This window comes from Falco punctatus (genome assembly GCF_963210335.1).
Source record: "Falco punctatus genome assembly, chromosome: 5".
Taxonomy (NCBI): Eukaryota; Metazoa; Chordata; class Aves; order Falconiformes; family Falconidae; genus Falco; species Falco punctatus.
This window is the reverse complement of record NC_137584.1, coordinates 82,232,323-82,249,466: the sequence shown is the minus strand read 5'-3', so window position 1 is coordinate 82,249,466 and position 17,144 is coordinate 82,232,323. Positions and strand designations below refer to the sequence as shown.

The following is a 17,144-nucleotide window of genomic DNA, read 5'->3' as shown; positions in this document are numbered from 1 at the left end:
GCAACACATTCTAGTACATGTAATTTTGGGATATCTAGAGATGGCACATTAAAAGATGCAATGAAGTACACATAAATGTAAATAGTAATAGTTATGCCTCATTCAGTGTCTGCATATCACTAACCATTAACAAAATAAAAAAGTAGATATGATGTGGCTCTGCACTGAGCAGGTTGGACTAGAAACCTCTCTCCCCAGGTCCCCAGTAACCAGAATTACTCCATGTTCCTATGACCTGATGTTCAGGATATCATGGTGAGATGGTCTAACAGCAGCACCATTTTTTAGATAGTAAAAATATCAGACAGCATTACAGAGCTGTAGCTTAATTTTTATTCTAGGTACTGTTAGGAGGCACTGAAAGCAGAGGTGCAATTCTCACTATTTTCTAGTGTGCTATTTAGTAAGAGAGCTTTTCATAGCTGAAAAATTATCCTTCTGTACTTGGTAATCTATACGTACTCCAGCTGAAAGCATAATAAGCTGGACTAGTGAAGAAAGCTGTAGTTTCAGTGCAGAAGAAGTAGCATACAATTTTCAGTTGGCCTGGCTGGCCTCTACAATAGAAACAGTGAAGAGAATTAAGTTAAAAAGACCCAGTATTTTGGCAAAGCAAAACATTTTTTAGCTGCAATGGAAAGGCAAATGCCAGATAACATAAAGAAATTGAGTCCTCCTGTAGCGAATGGACCTGGACTCATCCCATCCAAGGGTGCCCCGTGTTAGCAAAGTACTACATGAAGGTTAACACCACCCTGTCACTGAAGGGACATTCACGATGACTTGAGATCCATGGGATTTAACATTTGCGCCTGCTGAAAGAGACGGGGGATACCATCCTTCACGTAAAGCTGCCAGAGGCCAGTTTCCCCTGTGGGAGTTTGAATGTTTCACTGAGGCAGTGGAAGGTTTTCAAAGATATGAAGGAAATGTTGCATCAGTCTCTTAAGTGCTTGTGAAGTCATAGCTTCAGTAAATAAGTAAACAGCCCCCCCGGCTCCAAAGAGAAGGAACACAATTTATAAATTAACAAACCAGAAGCAACTGACACCAGCTCCATGTGGGGAAGCACTCAGTCGGAGAAAGGAGGGACAGGGAACAGATCAGGCGGCCACAGTGGATTTGGTTAGTGTAGGCTTGCTGAAGAACAAGAGACCCAAATGACATGGCAAAGACCATAAAATAAATGAGGCTATTTCCTTTAAACTTGCTGAGATTTAGCCCTAAACCCAAGGACTGACAAACAGACCAACAGCGGGGTTGTTTCTTTTCCACAGTTAGGCTGAAGTCGCCTTCACTGACTGTCACCGAAAGCAGGCGAACAAAGTAACAAAACCAGATCTGGTTTGTCTTCCCTATTTTGGATCGGACTCCCTGGCAGAAGCTACCACCTGCAAAAGTGTTTTAGCACTGGAAAACACAGAAATGGTTGTACATGGGTGTGCAAGCACATCTACAAGAAGGGCAGGAAGGAGGATCTGTGGAGCTCCAGGCCTATCAGCCTGACCTCTGTGCCAGGGATGGCTACAAAGCATATCATCATATCATCCTGAGTGCCATCACATGGCACAAACAGAACAACCAGGGGATCAGGTGCAGCCAGCATGGGTTTAGGAAAGGAAGGTCCTGCTTGATGAACCTGATCTCCTTCTACAACAAGATGACCCACCTAGTGCATGAGGGAAAGGCTGTGGTTGTTGTCTACCTAGACCTTAGTAAAGCCTTTGACACTGTCTCCCACAGCATTCTCCTGGAGAAACTGGTTGCTTGGCTTGGACAGGTGTATGCTATGCTGGGTTAAAAGCTGGCTGGACGTCCGAGCCCAAGGAGTGGTAGTGAATGGCGTTACATCCAGCTGATGGCTGGTCACAACTGGTGTTCCCCAGGGCTCAGTGTTGGGGCCTGTCCTGTTTGATATCCTTCTCAATGATCGGGACAAGGGGACTAAGTGCTCCTTTAGTAAGTGTGTAGATGACACCAAGTTGGGGGGGGAGTGATGACCTGCTTGAACGCAGCAAGGCTTTGCAAAGGGACAGGCTGGACCGATGGGCCAAGGCCAGTTGTATGAGGTTCCACAAGGCTCAGTGTTATGTCTTGCACTTGGGTCACAGCAACCCCACACAGCGCTACAGGCTGGGGCAGGGGGCTGGGAAGCTGCCTGGTGGGAAAGGGCCTGGGGGTGCTGGTTGATGGGCATCTGAACAGGAGCCAGCAGTGTGCCCAGGTGGCCAAGGCGGCCAACAGCATCCTGGCTTGTAGCAGACACAGCGTGGCCAGCAGGACCAGGGCAGTGCCCGTCCCCCTGCGCTGGGCACCGGTGAGGCCGCCCCTGGACCCCTGTGTTCAGCTTTGGGCCCCTCACTGCAGGGGGACGTGGAGGGGCTGGAGCGTGTCCAGAGCCGGGCAGGGGGCTGGGGCAGGGGCTGGGGCACCAGCCTTGTGAGGGGCGGCTGAGGGACCTGGGGGGGTTGGCCTGGAGAGGAGGGGGCTCAGGGGGGACCTGATCGCTCTCCGCAGCCACCTGACAGGGGCCGTAGGCAGCGGGGGTCGGTCTCTTCTCCCGGATAACGAGCGACAGGACGAGAGGAAACGGCCTCACGTTGCGCCAGGGGAGGTTTAGGTTGGGTATCGGGAAAATTTCTTCCCGGGAAGGGTGGTGAAGCGTTGGGACAGGCTGCCCAGGGCGGTGGTGCCGTCGCCATCCCTGGAGGTGTTTAAAAAATGCATAGATGCGGTGCTGAGGGACATGGGCTTATCAGTCTTGGGGTTAATGGTTGGACCTGATGATCTCAGGAAAGGATTTTCCTAGCTAAATGATTCTATGATTCTGTGATTCTATATATGAACCTGTCTGCCCATCAGCTCATATCTTACTATTGTTTCCCTCCAAAAAAACCCCTATGGATGTTCACGGACATTTTGTAGCTGCTTGACAGGGTTTTTCAATTTATGATGCCCTGCTCATATACCTACATTGCTGCCAACCTCCACCTTTGGCTATTTCTCCCTTTTTACCAGCTATAGCTTTGCCTAACAAGTAAGGGTGGCCAGCTGCCACAGACCCAGCCTGAACAGGATCTTTAGCCAGGTACTTGTGCATTTATATAAGGCTGCTTTTTTATACAAACACAAACAATCCTGGGAAATCTGGACATGGTCCATAACCACTAGGCAGCTGGACAAAAAGGTTTTTTCCACTTCTGTAGTACTGCCAGCCTCCAACACTTCTCACTGTATCATCCGTCTTTATTGAGAGCTGTTAATTTTAGCTGTGAAGTCTGTTGCCATACAGGCATTTTCCTTTTTTAAAGCAGCTTTAAAGGTATCTGCCTTCAAGGTATTTTGACCAGATCTAGGCTGAAAAAAATGCATAATTATTTATCACTCCTTCCTGAGTTTTGTTGTAGTTTTTGTTGCTGTTGTAAACAACATGGGAGAACCTGTCTAGGACAGTGCCCTCTGCTCAATGAGCTCGTGTGCTGGGTGTCAAGGTACTTGATACAATGACAGGTGAAACACATTTTGCAAAAAGGCCAGCTGTGAACTCTGTTTTCTTCCATGTTGTGACGATTACGATTGGAAAAAAACACCATATCCATGCTCACCTCAGCTTTCTGCTTCTTTCCTCGCACAGTAAACACAATCACACACTCTTGTCCCAGTCCCCTTTTTCCTTTGCCAGCCATAAAATGCAGTTACTTTCCTGTTTGTGCATGCAGGTCTACGCCTGGAGGCGGCGAAGAGAGGAGGTGACCTCCGAGGTCCCTTCAGCCTGGCTTGCTTTGGTTCCACAGTCTCAGCCAGTGCAGAGAGATCAGCATGGGCAGGATCGGGACAGGTGGATTTGCTCTTGAGCTCTTGGGAGAAAAGCCCTAGCAGCATGGAAACTTGGCAGCTTGCTTTCCTAACCAGAGGGAGAGCCAGTGAATGAAATGCACTTCAACTACTGACCAGAAGATTGTTCAGTGCTGCAAGACACCACATTTTTCCCAAGCAAAAGCCATTACATAAACACATTGTTTCATAGCACATGCCCTGTCTGCAGGTAACAAGAGCAATTACTTCCCTTCTAGTCCTTGCTTCAAGCACTGTTACCTCATAGGAGGCATATAATGTGATTATTTTAGAGCATCTGCTCAAGCCACAGCAGAGAAGACAAAAATAATGGAGCAAGAAGACAAAATTATAGGACATCACTTAATTCAATCATCCTTGGAGTGATTTTGCAAACCAAGCTCAAGATTAAAGAACATGTGTTCCTCCTAATCGGGCAGTACCCAATTTTTATTCTCAACCAGCATTCCACAAAGGTCCAAAGGCCCAGAAGAGGTGATCCTCAACAAATGAAGGATCTTCAGATTAAGGGGAAGCTTTTCACATTGCATCAATGTTAAGCTCTTTTCAGAACATCATAGTCCGAAATACAAATGCAATCTCCAAGTATAAACTGCGAGACTAAGCTAGAAAGGACTGGTTTCCTAAAGAAGGACCCGCGACCATTTTCTCACAAAAGCTAAACCACAAGGCAGTATTAGCTACCTGAATAGAAGGAATTAGCAAACTAGTCAAACAGAATTTTGAAGAACTTCTCGTGAAGGTGTTTATGTAAAAGCCGGGGTAGGTTCAGAAAGGAGGTAAGCATATAAATGCCACCTTACGTTCCTGAGACCACCATGCAGGCTGCGTATTGTGAGAGCCACCTCCAGAGAAAGTGGGACTTCAGCATTAATTTTGGGGCGTCCTGCCAGCCACTCACATTGTGAGTCCAATGTAGGTAGCTCCAATGTAAGCTCCCGTAGCATGCACTTGAGGAACACAAAAACTACCACCTTGAACATGCCTCTGGGAGCAGATTTTTAAGCTTTTCAATGGAATACATCAAAAGGAGTGCCACAACTCTAGTTAGGCACCTAACTCTGGGATGGTGGAGGTCTCCCACTAGCAGCTACTTTGGCTAACAGACTGTGTTCTTCCTCAGCCTTTCCTGCTGTTTACCTTACATGCCTTACATTTGTGTCTCCTCTGTAGGTGTTTGCTCTCCCCATGCATTTTGGGAGGAAAGCAGGTACTCAGCTTCAAGCTGGCAGTGCTGGAATACACACTGTGGCACTGAGGAGCTGTGGCAGATTTCCTTGCTAATCTAACTCCTGGTACTGTCTTTAGTCTGTAGAGAAGACTTCTGTGAACAGGAGGTTACTTCAGAAAAACTCTGGAGCTGGAGGACTACCTCTTTTCTCAAGAACAGGCAGCCTGAAGAGCTTATTTTTGACAGCCAGCTGAGGAATTTTTGTTTCAGGAGCCACAAAGAGCAAGATACCATGACATTAATCTTTAATCAACTAAGAAAACAGGTCTCCCCAGGGAAGCAGCTGAAATGATGACTTATGTGGTCACCTGGCAGTAATGCAGCATCGCTGTGTTATGTCAAGGCAGCAGTGAGAAGGCACATCCAGAATTCCCGTGGGGTGATGCACCCCTATCCCATGTCCCACAGGGACACACTTTCCTTTTCAAAATGAAAAAGACAGCAGCTACCACAGGTTTCATCAGGAAGAGGTAATTACTTAACTTTGAGAAACAGAATTTAACAACAGCATCATCCTGAGCTCCGTGGCTTGGGCTTCAGCTGAGCTAAGCTCAAATAATATGTTCCCTGACCAAGCCTGATGTTGTATGATGTATGTATGGACACCGGACAGACGCCCATCAGTACTGCCCCTACCACAAACACCATGCTGTTCCAGCAGAAGGCTTCCTTACTTCTGCTACTTGCTACTAGTACAATTTGGCCTTGTCTTCAGCCAGAACCCCTGGAAGAAAAGTGCAGGTTCAGTGAACAGTCTCAGAAGTGATACAGTGGCCCATCAATAACACATACCAACAACAGTTGAGATGTCTTCAGGGGAGATACAGATGACTACAAATATGATAAACCTCTTGCACAATATTATCTGCATCTTCTTTTAAGTAATCGCTTCTATACCAAGCACAAAGATAAGTCCTGAAAGACTGCTATAGAGATCCAACTGACTTAATCTGGAGTTACGCCTGGATTATAACTAACTCAAGTAAGAATCTGATGCTATATCTTTTAATTTCATGGGTTCTTTTTGGTTTTTTTGGTTGTTGCCTTTTTTCCCCCAACAAGCTAATGGGAACTTGAATTGTAAAATGATTTTATTTTGAGGAACACAAAATAAATAGGTATTATTTTAAGGCTAATGTACTGAACTAGACAAAGAGTTTATGAACTGAAGTTTTTTGAAAGAAAACATGCTTCATTGGGTGACGTTTGCTAAAAACACTTGCATTCATCATGTCTTGATGCCTTCATAGCTTATTTATGACTCTGTTAATGCTGTCTGCTCTGGTGGTGAAGCTCCCACCTAAGTAGTAATATAAATCAGTAGGATGTCAAAAGTCAACCACACTGCAACATTTTAATGCTGCTGGGTAAGATAGACTCATGAATACGAAATGCTGAAAATCAATAGTAAAAAAGCATTCAGTCATGCCAAATCAAGCTCTGACCTTCTTCCCCCTTCGAGTGGGGGTATTGTGGCCAAGCAGTTGGTTACAGTGCTGCGTGGCCAGGTTCTCTGCCTGCTGCAGAAGAGGGGGGCAGTGCCTACGGTGCAGTGAGTTGCACTTTCATATGAGTTAGGATCGGAGTAATGGACCCAACTCCTGGAACTGGGGATTGCCAGGCTAGTGCCTTGTCTCCTCCACGCTACCAGAAATACATGTGAAACACATTTAGAAACTGGCCCACATTCTCCTGGACATCACGTGAAGCTGTGGCATCGATAATTTCTGGCCACTGAAGAGCTAAGTCTCAATTCTGAGCCCATATGCATATAAAGCAAAAGTCTCTTGTGAAGTTAGTATGTTGGTTAAACAGAGTGAGACCTACTATATTAGTCCCTCTACCACTGCTGCCCCAGTAGTTTGGTTCAGCTTCAAAGAAATAACTATACTTTGGTGTTACCTGCAATTTTTTTCTTTCTTTTCGAAGAAAAATCTTAAAATTCTGAAAGATTAGTGGCAGCTGATTTTGGGGGCAGTACAGAGACAGTGAAAAGGTGATTTCACTGATTCAGTGAAAAAGAACATATTAAAACATGCTCAAGTGTGGTTGCAGATCAGTGCAGGTACGTATGATGATTCTTTCATTCATTCTTTCATTCTTTCATCAGGTGCATTCAAGGTTGTAAAAAAAGATATAGTTTTAGCTTCTGCTTTTTTCTTTCGCCCTAATGCTTTATAAAATAAAAATCAAGTTCTAAAGGATAAACAAATAAATAAATAAATAATCACTCAAACCATTTTGGAAAGTCCTGCCTTTTCCTTCTCAAAAAAAACATTAGATAAGATCATACCATCCAAATAAACAAGCTTTCTGAGGTATTATCCTTCTAAAATGTGAACCCAACCCTCCGTTATTCCCCCCCGTTGGCACACACAGAGTGAATCTTTATAAAAGGTGTGTTTTGTCCTGCCTAGAGATAAACAAAGCTAAGCAATACCTTACAGAGATTTTAATTTAATCTTTCATGTAGCCAGGGAGTTTTAAGCTCTAGTGCTTTTAATTTATGTTACCTCATAAATTAATAATGTAGGTATGACGGAGGGTAGCTCATCAGATTAAGTATGTCATTTTATAAAGCAGTTTGGAAGCAAAAAGTATGAAGCCAAAATAAAGTACTCTTAAATGATCCATTAGTCACATAAATCATTACATGTGTTATTTCTGGTCTGGGCAATGGTTGAAATGAATGGTAATTTAGTTACTGTAATTTTATTTTAAGCTAGTAAGCACTTGCACAAGAAGTAAGAGAGTGACTCTGACCCTGGCATGCTCTTCTTGGCCTGCCAGAGCTCTCTGCATTGCTCCCCACACATGCAGTCCTGCGCCAAGTGAGCGTGGGACACGTTCTCCCTGAGCAGTCTACACTGGGGCACAACTCTGGCACTTGATGGAGCTGCAGAGGGAGCCTACAGCAATTTGGATGTGAATGCATGAGTTTTGGTTTGCTTTGAAGAGTGACTCTCTCCCCACGCTGCGGACACAACTGATAGTCCACTTCAGCTCAAACAGCAAGTTCCTTACCATGCAATATGGGTCAATCAGAAATCCTTAATATTTTACATTATTGCCTAGTACTCAAACTCTTATAAAGAAACTGAATAAACCTGCTCTTAAATTGAATGTGCTACTATAAAATATTGGTGGAAATATTTATTACAGGTATATAGGCTATAAAATGGGAGGAAAAATATAAAAATCTGTGCAGCTCTAAACTGGTTTGTGTCCGTGACAGGTATGTCTTTCTGTGAAGACTACAAAACATACAAATGTATATATTTACAGCATAGTATATACACATACTAGTACAATACAATAGGAATTAAAAACCATAATAAACCATATAACCTGTATAGGAAGGACTATACATCTATTCACTGTTGCTACATTTTATCATCCTCCTTTTGTGCATTTTTCCTAATGTTTGCTGTTCTTTACATGCTCTTTGCCGTGCTGCGGGAGGCTGAGCTGCCCAGCCCTGCTCAGGGGGGGTGGCTGCGCAGGTGGGCTTTGCTGCCAAAAAACATTAGGTGCCTGTGGATTTTAGCAACCTGCGTAGGCAAGATGTGAGAATCCCTTCCTTCACTACCTCACTGCTAAGGTGACTTAGATGCCATATTTCCACCCTCTCCCACTACCACCTTTTCATTTATCTCATTGCAAATTCCTGCCAGAGAGCTCAGATAAAATATAAAATATAAATGAAGGTGAAGGATAAAAGAAGCAGAAAGTGATTAAGCAAGTTTCTTGTTAGTTCCAGGTCAGAATTTTCTCATTTTAACTTTCCAGAAGTCCATGAAATGCCTCCCTAACATGTCCAACTATGCCCTGAGTGCAAGCTTTCCTGAAGATGGTAATGCCTCATATAGAGCTACAGAGTCTTTGTACATGTCTTTCTCCCTCTATATGCATATATATATAAAATACGTAAAAAAAATTAATATATATATATATATATAAAAATAATAGATATACATAAAAAGGAGGAATAATTAAGAGGGGATGCTGGAATGCAATGCTTGGCTTTTCTGATGTACATGCATGTGACATCTCAGCTGTGTGGAGCAAGCAGATGAACAGTAATTCTTTCCCCAGTAGTTCTTACTGCAGCATCACTGAAAGGTCGCAGTTTAGACATTGGACATGCTGAGGCAGACGCTATGTAAACACATGGTGAGGGACAGTTCTCCCTCCTCCCTAAAGGACTGCTTCATCCAAATGAACAGAGTACAAGGAAATCAGAGGTCTGTAGTGACTTGCTCAAAACCATAAAATAAATCTGCAGCAAAGCTAGGAATCAAAGCGGTATCTCCAAATGCCCAAGTCTACCCCCACACCAAGAAAATACTTTGTAAATTAACCCTATTCAACCTGCTGGTCAGACACACAAATGCACATTCTTTACCAAGCCTGCTGCAAGTTTACTTGTAATGATGTACCCCTGCAACCCAAACAGGCTGCAGGGCTTGCACCTGCTCTTCAACTCAGCCATCATTTAATTAAATGGAAGACATAAAACTACCAACCATATCAATTAACTGCAGCAACAAAATGTATAATGCTCTGATTTTAACCCCAGGGATCTGGCGAACCACAACCACTCACCCCAGGAATTCAGCAGTATTTAAAACATGCAGCTGTAAAGAAAAATAATTAAAACCCAAAGAAACAAAAAGGTAGCTGTTTTGGGCTAGCATTTGTTATTGTTTTTAAATTAAAGTGTTGCTTTCTCTGACCTCCATATTTATCTCACCTTTGAAGCAACCATGTTTGCTGTGGAGTAAACAAATACAAACCAAAGACTGAAGTGCAGGAAACACGGCCTCTTATGAAAATGCCTTTAAAACTTCTGGATACTGCTCTAAGACCTGCAGTCAAGAGTGAAATTCCTTTATTTGCAGCCCCTGAACGATTTAGAAGATGAAGAAACTCTAACGACGGCTAAGCAGCAAAATGTCAGCATGTATAACCTTAGTCCTAGTCATCTGCAGGTAGAGCATTTCCTGAGCACCCTGGCTTCTTAGATTTTTCCTGTATTAAGTTTCCACCTCACTGCGACACAGCTGGAAGCTGAGAAATGTGTACCTCTTACTGTTTACTTTCGGAGCGACTTCATTAAAAGGTTGTGAGCCCCACTGTGTAACAGAAGGGGAAAATGTTGTTCACATCCTTCCATGTATCAGAGAAGCTTTCTGACACAGGACATCTTGAAGGCTGAGTCATCCCATCTGTCCCAGACACCTCTCAGGCCAAAACGAGAGGAGCTGAAGGAGCGCTCACCAAGAGGCAGTCCTTCAAGCAGCCAGAGCATCAACCCCTCACGGAGGACGGGCACTCAGGGTTTTCCACGAGAGCTTCAGGCTCTGTGGGTTTGGCTTGCTGTAAAGACAGGGTGTGCTGAAGACAAAGTGCTGCCTTTGGTTAGGACCTTCCTTCCTCCCGGAAATAAACACAACAGCTCCAGTTTAACTGGGATCAGAGCTTGGCCTTTGATGTCACGCCAGGAAAATGCTGCAGTACTTCTTACTTGGCTGTTCAAGGCATTGCACTAGTCCTGAGTTTCAAAAAGAAAAGCTTGCTTAGCTTACTCAGGGATTGTCATAAAAGTCAGCTGTGGGTAGAGGAAGAAGATACTAATAAAAAAATGAAGTTCACAGACGTTTGAACAGAAAACTCCTGAGAAGTGATTGCAGAAAATGCGGACTTTCATTACATGACATGTATGTATTGGAAATAAACCTGGATTTCTTACTGCTGGAGTGAAATCGTATTAAGAATAATAACATAGCACTTAGCACAGGACACAATGAGTTCAGAGCATCTTTTAACAAACCTGGAGAGGAAAGCAAACACGAGCTTGATTTAACTGACTGATCTGAATAAAATGTCTGTAAGATGCAGAGCAGCATGCAAGAGCCACAGGAGAAAAAACAAAAGCTCCCATACCTGTATCTTTGCTTTGGAGACTGCTTTTCAGTTGACTTAAAAACATGTCCAAGATAATACAAAGGAAAGAATAAAAAGTTCCAGTTTGTTGCAAACCATGTTAGAGTGAAGGGTGCATCAAATTTCTTAAAGGTCAGTTTTGCTAGCTGGGTTGAACCCGACCAAGAGGAGCAGACACCCAGGACTACAGCCACACCCCAGAAAATCTTCTTTAGTTGTGTCACAGAGCATTTCCAGCAACAGCGGTTCACCCTTCCACCACCTTCCACCCCGGCTTGCATCTGTGCTTCGGCTGGGGCTGGAGACTCCCGGGAGCGCTCATCCCCTGGGAAGAAGAAAACACAAGGCTTACTAAGGAAATCCAACCTGCATTTTAATTTTCACGTCCTAGGCCCTTCTGAAGTCACGTAGAGCTTTACCAGTAAAAGAACGCACCAGATCTTGCCAAAAAATGTCCTTCATTTCTAAGATCATTGCAAAGCATCTGGTTCAACCGAGGCATAATTACAATGTAAATAATAATTATCACCTCTAGATTTAGAAGCCACTGGGTAAAATGGAAATGAAAATTACGTGTTGGTCTGGTGTACATAGAAAGGCTTAACATACCACTTAAACTGATGCTGTTAGGATGTGTAAATGAATGAAAAACACAGCATTGAGTTTAATAAAGCAACAAAGGGGATTATGAGAACACTTGGAATTGTTATTGTCTTGGAAAATGCAGACTTGGGCAGCTTATGGAATATGGTGTTTCTTAAAAGGATGAGGGGGGACAATTGTATTTAGTCTTACAGTTAAGCACAATCACTGCAATGTAAGTAGCATGATTAATATTGAACTTGGATGACCAGGCATTTCAGTGATCCCTAGAAAAACAGCTCTCCTGAGGCTGTTGCCAGATGGCAAAAATTAGACCAACCCACGGGCTGCCCTGGAGAGCATCTCAGACTAGGAAACCCTAACTTTTTTTAGCTTGAGTCCTGCACCAAATGAGACTGGACTGGAACTTTGCTCTGGTTCCTAGAACTAGCATGCCACTGGAAATTTCTCTCCTAAAATATCTTGCCCATTACATCCTTAAACATGAATTGTTACAGCCCTGCTATCGTACCACTGTCGGCTGATACCGTATCCAGCTTGTGCATGAATGAACAAAGTGAGGTTAGGTGGTTCAGTTCCCACAGAGATCAAAACGTGCTGGCACGCCACTGCCTTTAACGGCTTTCTACCTGCCTTTCTCCTTTCTTAAATTCACTCCATTCAACTTCTGCTAAAGCTGTCAGTCACCCGCACGCAATACTCAGCAGTGATTTCTCTTAAAGGCTGACTTCAGTTTAGTTGGTCCCTTCACTTGAAGGAGAATGTAACAGTCATTCATGTTGAAAGCCAGGAACCTACAACTTCAAGTGTGCAGAGGTCACTGCATGCATTGGAAGGTGAAAAGAGAAATATAAGTACAGCCAGGACAATGAGAGACTATTATTGCCAAACATTCATGTATGTTCAAGGCGGACTAAGAGAGATGCACACACAAAAAATCCTTCCTTATCCTGGTGAGAATCAGTATTTGGAATGGAAAATCTCCTAAAACCTCTTATTTTAGGTTAACCTAGATTTGTATTTACACAAGCTAATACATTATTAAAGAAAAGGTTTATTCCAAATGAGAGGATTATTTAATTATTTCTTTACAAACAAGAAATGCATTATCTGAGCTAAGAGTACCATTAGTTTGCCTAGTAAAGCTGTAATTTGCAATGGGAAAAATTGTGGCCTCTGTTTGATATCTTGAAATCTAAAAAAGAGCATACAGCAGCCAAGGGAGAAAAATCTAGTCTTTCTGAGTGGCTTTAAGAAGATGGGGATGCTGCTGATCTCTCCTTTATTTCAGTTTTCAATAGAAGATTGTGTGGGCAGCCTCCCACATAACAGAAGACGCACCAGCAGGCCAATGAGTTATCCAAAGTTAATGTGGCTTCGTATTAAACAAGTAATGGAAAGGTTACAAGCTACCATCCAAATGTTACAAGAGGCTAGAAATGAAAAGAGGCTGCCTGTGAACCCTTAGCTCATTCAAAATAATTTTACTAAGTTTTCTTTGTGATACATTGCTTGTAACTGATGTTTGTGTCACTCGCTGCACAGACCAGTCAGGGTTCAGTTTACCGAACAACAGTACATTCATTTCTTTCAACTTCACCACGTAATGGGCAGCTGCCAGTGCTCTCTTTGCTGCCTACCACACAAGTCCTGCAGTGAATACGGAATTTTTCCTTTCCTCTTGAGCTTTTCTGCTGGGCACTGTCACTGCAACACCAAACACTTCACACACCCTAACAAGCTATAGCGTTCTTCCCATGGACCACAGGGATTTCTGGGCACAGAAGAGACGAATCCAGGCAGCCAGGGTGCCAAGTGAGAGTTTAGGAGGCGTTTGTGGCACTGTGTCAGTGCAGGGAAGAGCTTTCCTCCACTCAGTTTACATTTTTGAGACTACTTAGACAGGCAAAAATGTTTCTCCTCCTAGAAAACAGCCAGCAAGGTACCTGCTGTCCCTGTCCTCTGCCGTTATTGCCCCATGAAGCAGCAAACCAGGATTTAAACCCCTCCTGCTCAAGAAAATTAATATTAGGGAATATCCTTAAGCCCTTAGGGTATATGATGTCTCAAGATGAGTAGGTGCTCTGAACCAACGTTGAAACTATGTTATTTTTTCTAATATTAGAATTGTTCATTGAGACAGCAAGACACCTTGTCTGGCCCTCTGGCCCAGTAGTCTTGGCAATCACTGAAAAGGGGGAAAATCACAACTATATCATCTGATGCACCAGACATTCAACATAAAATAATGAACTGTTTGATGGACACCCCACAACAGACACTGTGGTGACGATCTTCTCCCACCAAGGGCTGAAGCTGCCCGCCCTGCTCCTCCTCGTACTGTGCACGTATGCTGAGTCAGCAGTTCAGTTGGACAGCTTGCTTGAATATCAATGCCTTTTGACTCTGTTTCATGGCATTTACTTCCTATAAAATAAAGCCAAACGGGCACAGCCTTTTCCAGTGGATGCAGCGCTGTCCTGAAGGATATCTGGGACATAATCTGCCCCCAAAAGCCAGACTGTCTTTGGAAACAGTGGACACTACAGATGATGCACACCCATGTGGTCTCATCCTCTCATTTACTGTGCTGGGGACTTGTCTGCCAGCTGGCATGCATAACAGAGCTGTAGCTCTCGTGCCCAGTCCCTGTGTTCCATGGGGACATTTTTCTCACCCAAACCACAGGCTTGCAGATGGGGTGGCATCAAACCCACACATGGATGAAAAGCTCCTCACTTTACACAAAGGCCAGCTGGCAACAGAATACACATGAATTTAAAGATGGCAAAATATCTTTTCAGAATGGATGAGGCAGGACATGAAAAAAAATTATTTCTGGACATCCTCTTCCAGACTTGTAATGGGTTTCTTCCACTGCTCCTTGCAGCAGACTGCTCTGTATGCTACTGTATCCCCCAAAAAACAAATCAGGATGCTGAGACAGAGGAAAAATGCCTATCTTGCTTTTACTAATTTTGGCTTTTCATTCTCCCTTTTGCTCATTCATTTTCCTGTTTCATAAACCCCAACTGGAACCACTCCTCCTCCCTCCCTTTCAGCCCAACCTCTCTCCCATGGCATTCAGAAGGAAAGGAAGGAAGGAAATCACCTCCAGCGCTACTGCCAGTGCCCTTACCCATGGGGATTCCCAGCCCTGGTAAACAGCCATCCTTCTGCTTCCCCCACTACAGCTGAGACCCCTCTCAACTGACTCAGATACCTGTGGTAGGGACAGCTATACCGGAGCTACTCACTCCATGCTCCCGACTAAGGCCATGGAGAAAAACGGGCACTGGAAGGCACTACACACCCCACGTAAGGTAGATGCCATAGATAATGTGCTCACTTACTACAGATGCTTGCACTAGGTTAGAGAAAATCCCCCCCAGCAGAGGCAGCACCTTTAAATAGCCTGTCCAGACCACTTCAAAAACTCTTTAAGGCTTAAGGCTCCTGTGCACAGCCAGCCAGCTAAAGGCTTACTGCAGGACCGCACTGTACCTCACTGTGTATGTTAAAAATGTGATACTGATAAAAACCAAGGGTGGCATTCATCTTCTCAGTTTGAGACATCTGCTGTGCAGACTTGTGCATCTGAGACAGTGATTTACACTTTCTGTATAGTTAGTAGACAGAAAAAAGGCATTTCCATAGCACGATTTATCTCCTCCTGAAGTATACAATTAAAACAAGCCAGATGAATCACCCTCTCCAAGTGCTTGTTTCTCTCCACCAGCTCTAAAGTGTCTGGGGTGACAGGCTCAGAAGTAGGTGTCTCTAGTGTAGGTGTCTGAAGCTGGGTGAGATGAGTCCCACCTCTCCACTGCTGCTGTCAGGAACAGAGAGTAAAGCCACCGCAGACAGCACTGGTGGGCTCAGAGCTGCCCGGTCCACAAACATATTTAGCTGTCACCCCTGAACTGCTTTAGCTGTTGCCAGCTAGTCAGCAAATGGGTGAAAGAAGCATTACAAAAGTGCTGGGTGCCCTTGCCAACCCTTCAGAGTGAGAAAGTGACCCTCACAGACCAAGGTCCTGCCTATTAGGGACTGAAACATGAGTCTAATGATAACGCACAACTCCGCCAGCTTCCCCAGGTTATAAATGTGCTTCAGCGTTCTTAAACAGCTCTTTAAATCAGGCTTCTGGAAAACATTCTGACAAAAGGAAGAATCCTCACAGGACTTTTGGCAATTACAAATGAGCCGTCCTCAAGGCATTTCCATTTTGCCAGCCTCTCAAATGTTTTGTAGCTGCTTGGGCATTGCACAGAACAAGTTTGTAAAGCTGGCAGAAAGACATGCTTATCATAAATAGGGGAGAAGGAGGTAAGTCCTGTGAGACAGTGCGTAATCCTCAGCGTGGTTAGAGCTCTAGAAATGTGTGCCATGCAGGGGGATCAGAGCTGGACACCACCCAAGGCACATTCTCACAACCCTGAACGCTGTGTGACTTCCTCTTCACCCAACGATTACCTCATGGAGGGCTCAGTGGGAGACAGTTAGTTCCCACACAATTAATTACTTATAAGTTACAAACATACCTAAGAACACACACAGTGATTTCTGGTGGTGGTTTTCTGGACACACAATACTATCTGCCTCAGTAGCTGACTCCCAAACTCCTCAAAATGTTTTTAGCCCGTTCCTGTCTACCACACTAGCTATGCATTATTTAGCTGTACAGGATTTTTGAGCTCAGCTGTTAAAAAACACCTGAGGCATCATCCTGTGAAGAGAAGATGAACTGCCAAATCCATAAAGTGATATACATCTCTAATTGCCACTGTGGTTGTCTAAATCTGAAATGTTGATATTTATTCAGATACATTGCCCGGGTGTTTTCTTCACAGCAGTCAGGTTAAAGAGTGAGGTCTTATGGACTCATCTGTCGCCTGGCAGGTACCTAGTAGCTTGTGCAGCTTTCTCATGCCATTATCAATGATGACCTCTCCTTGCACAGGTTATCCTGATAGCTGGTTTTAAGGAAGTGTTAATATCTCATTTCAGAAGCCAGTAATCTCCATGTTAACAACCTTTCCCAAGGCCTGCATCTCTGCTGCACAGATCAGTAATGAGAATACACACAGCCCAACTCCTGCATCAAGGAACATTCCCTCCTTCCCTGAATTAGCTTTAGCTTTGCCAAAACTGCTTGCACCAGCTGTATCCTCTTCCCGATCCCATTAGAGCTCCTCAGATGCCAAAGAATCTGTTCCCGAGCATGCCTGAGCACAATGACTCCTAAGCAGGTTTGTGCCTCTCTTATGCCCAGACTCTCAGGATTCAGACACGTGAGAGTTTCCATCTCTCATTTTAAGAGTCATCTCCAAGAAATACTTCCATTCTGTATTTGAAGCAGTATTGGAACAAGGCCTAGAGCCTCCCTTTTTCTCCTCTGGGAAAATGGCCTCTTTATTTCATGCTTTTCCCAATAAATAAGGATTTTCACGCTTTTCCCAATAAATTAGGATAGCTTGAGCCGATCAGCTTTGCTGCTGTCTAGGTT

The 17,144-nt window shown here is 44.0% G+C and overlaps 1 protein-coding gene across 2 annotated transcripts in view; it reads right to left on the bottom strand.

Annotated features, from left to right (window-relative positions):
- SLC35F3 (solute carrier family 35 member F3) overlaps window positions 1–17,144 on the bottom strand; it is a 188,449-nt gene that overhangs the window by 47,185 nt on the left and 124,120 nt on the right. For both annotated transcript variants that reach the window (XM_080388904.1, XM_080388905.1), the window contains one exon: window positions 11,033–11,357. In XM_080388904.1, coding sequence (XP_080245030.1) covers window positions 11,033–11,357 — 325 coding nt within the window. The remainder of the gene's footprint in view (window positions 1–11,032; window positions 11,358–17,144) is intronic.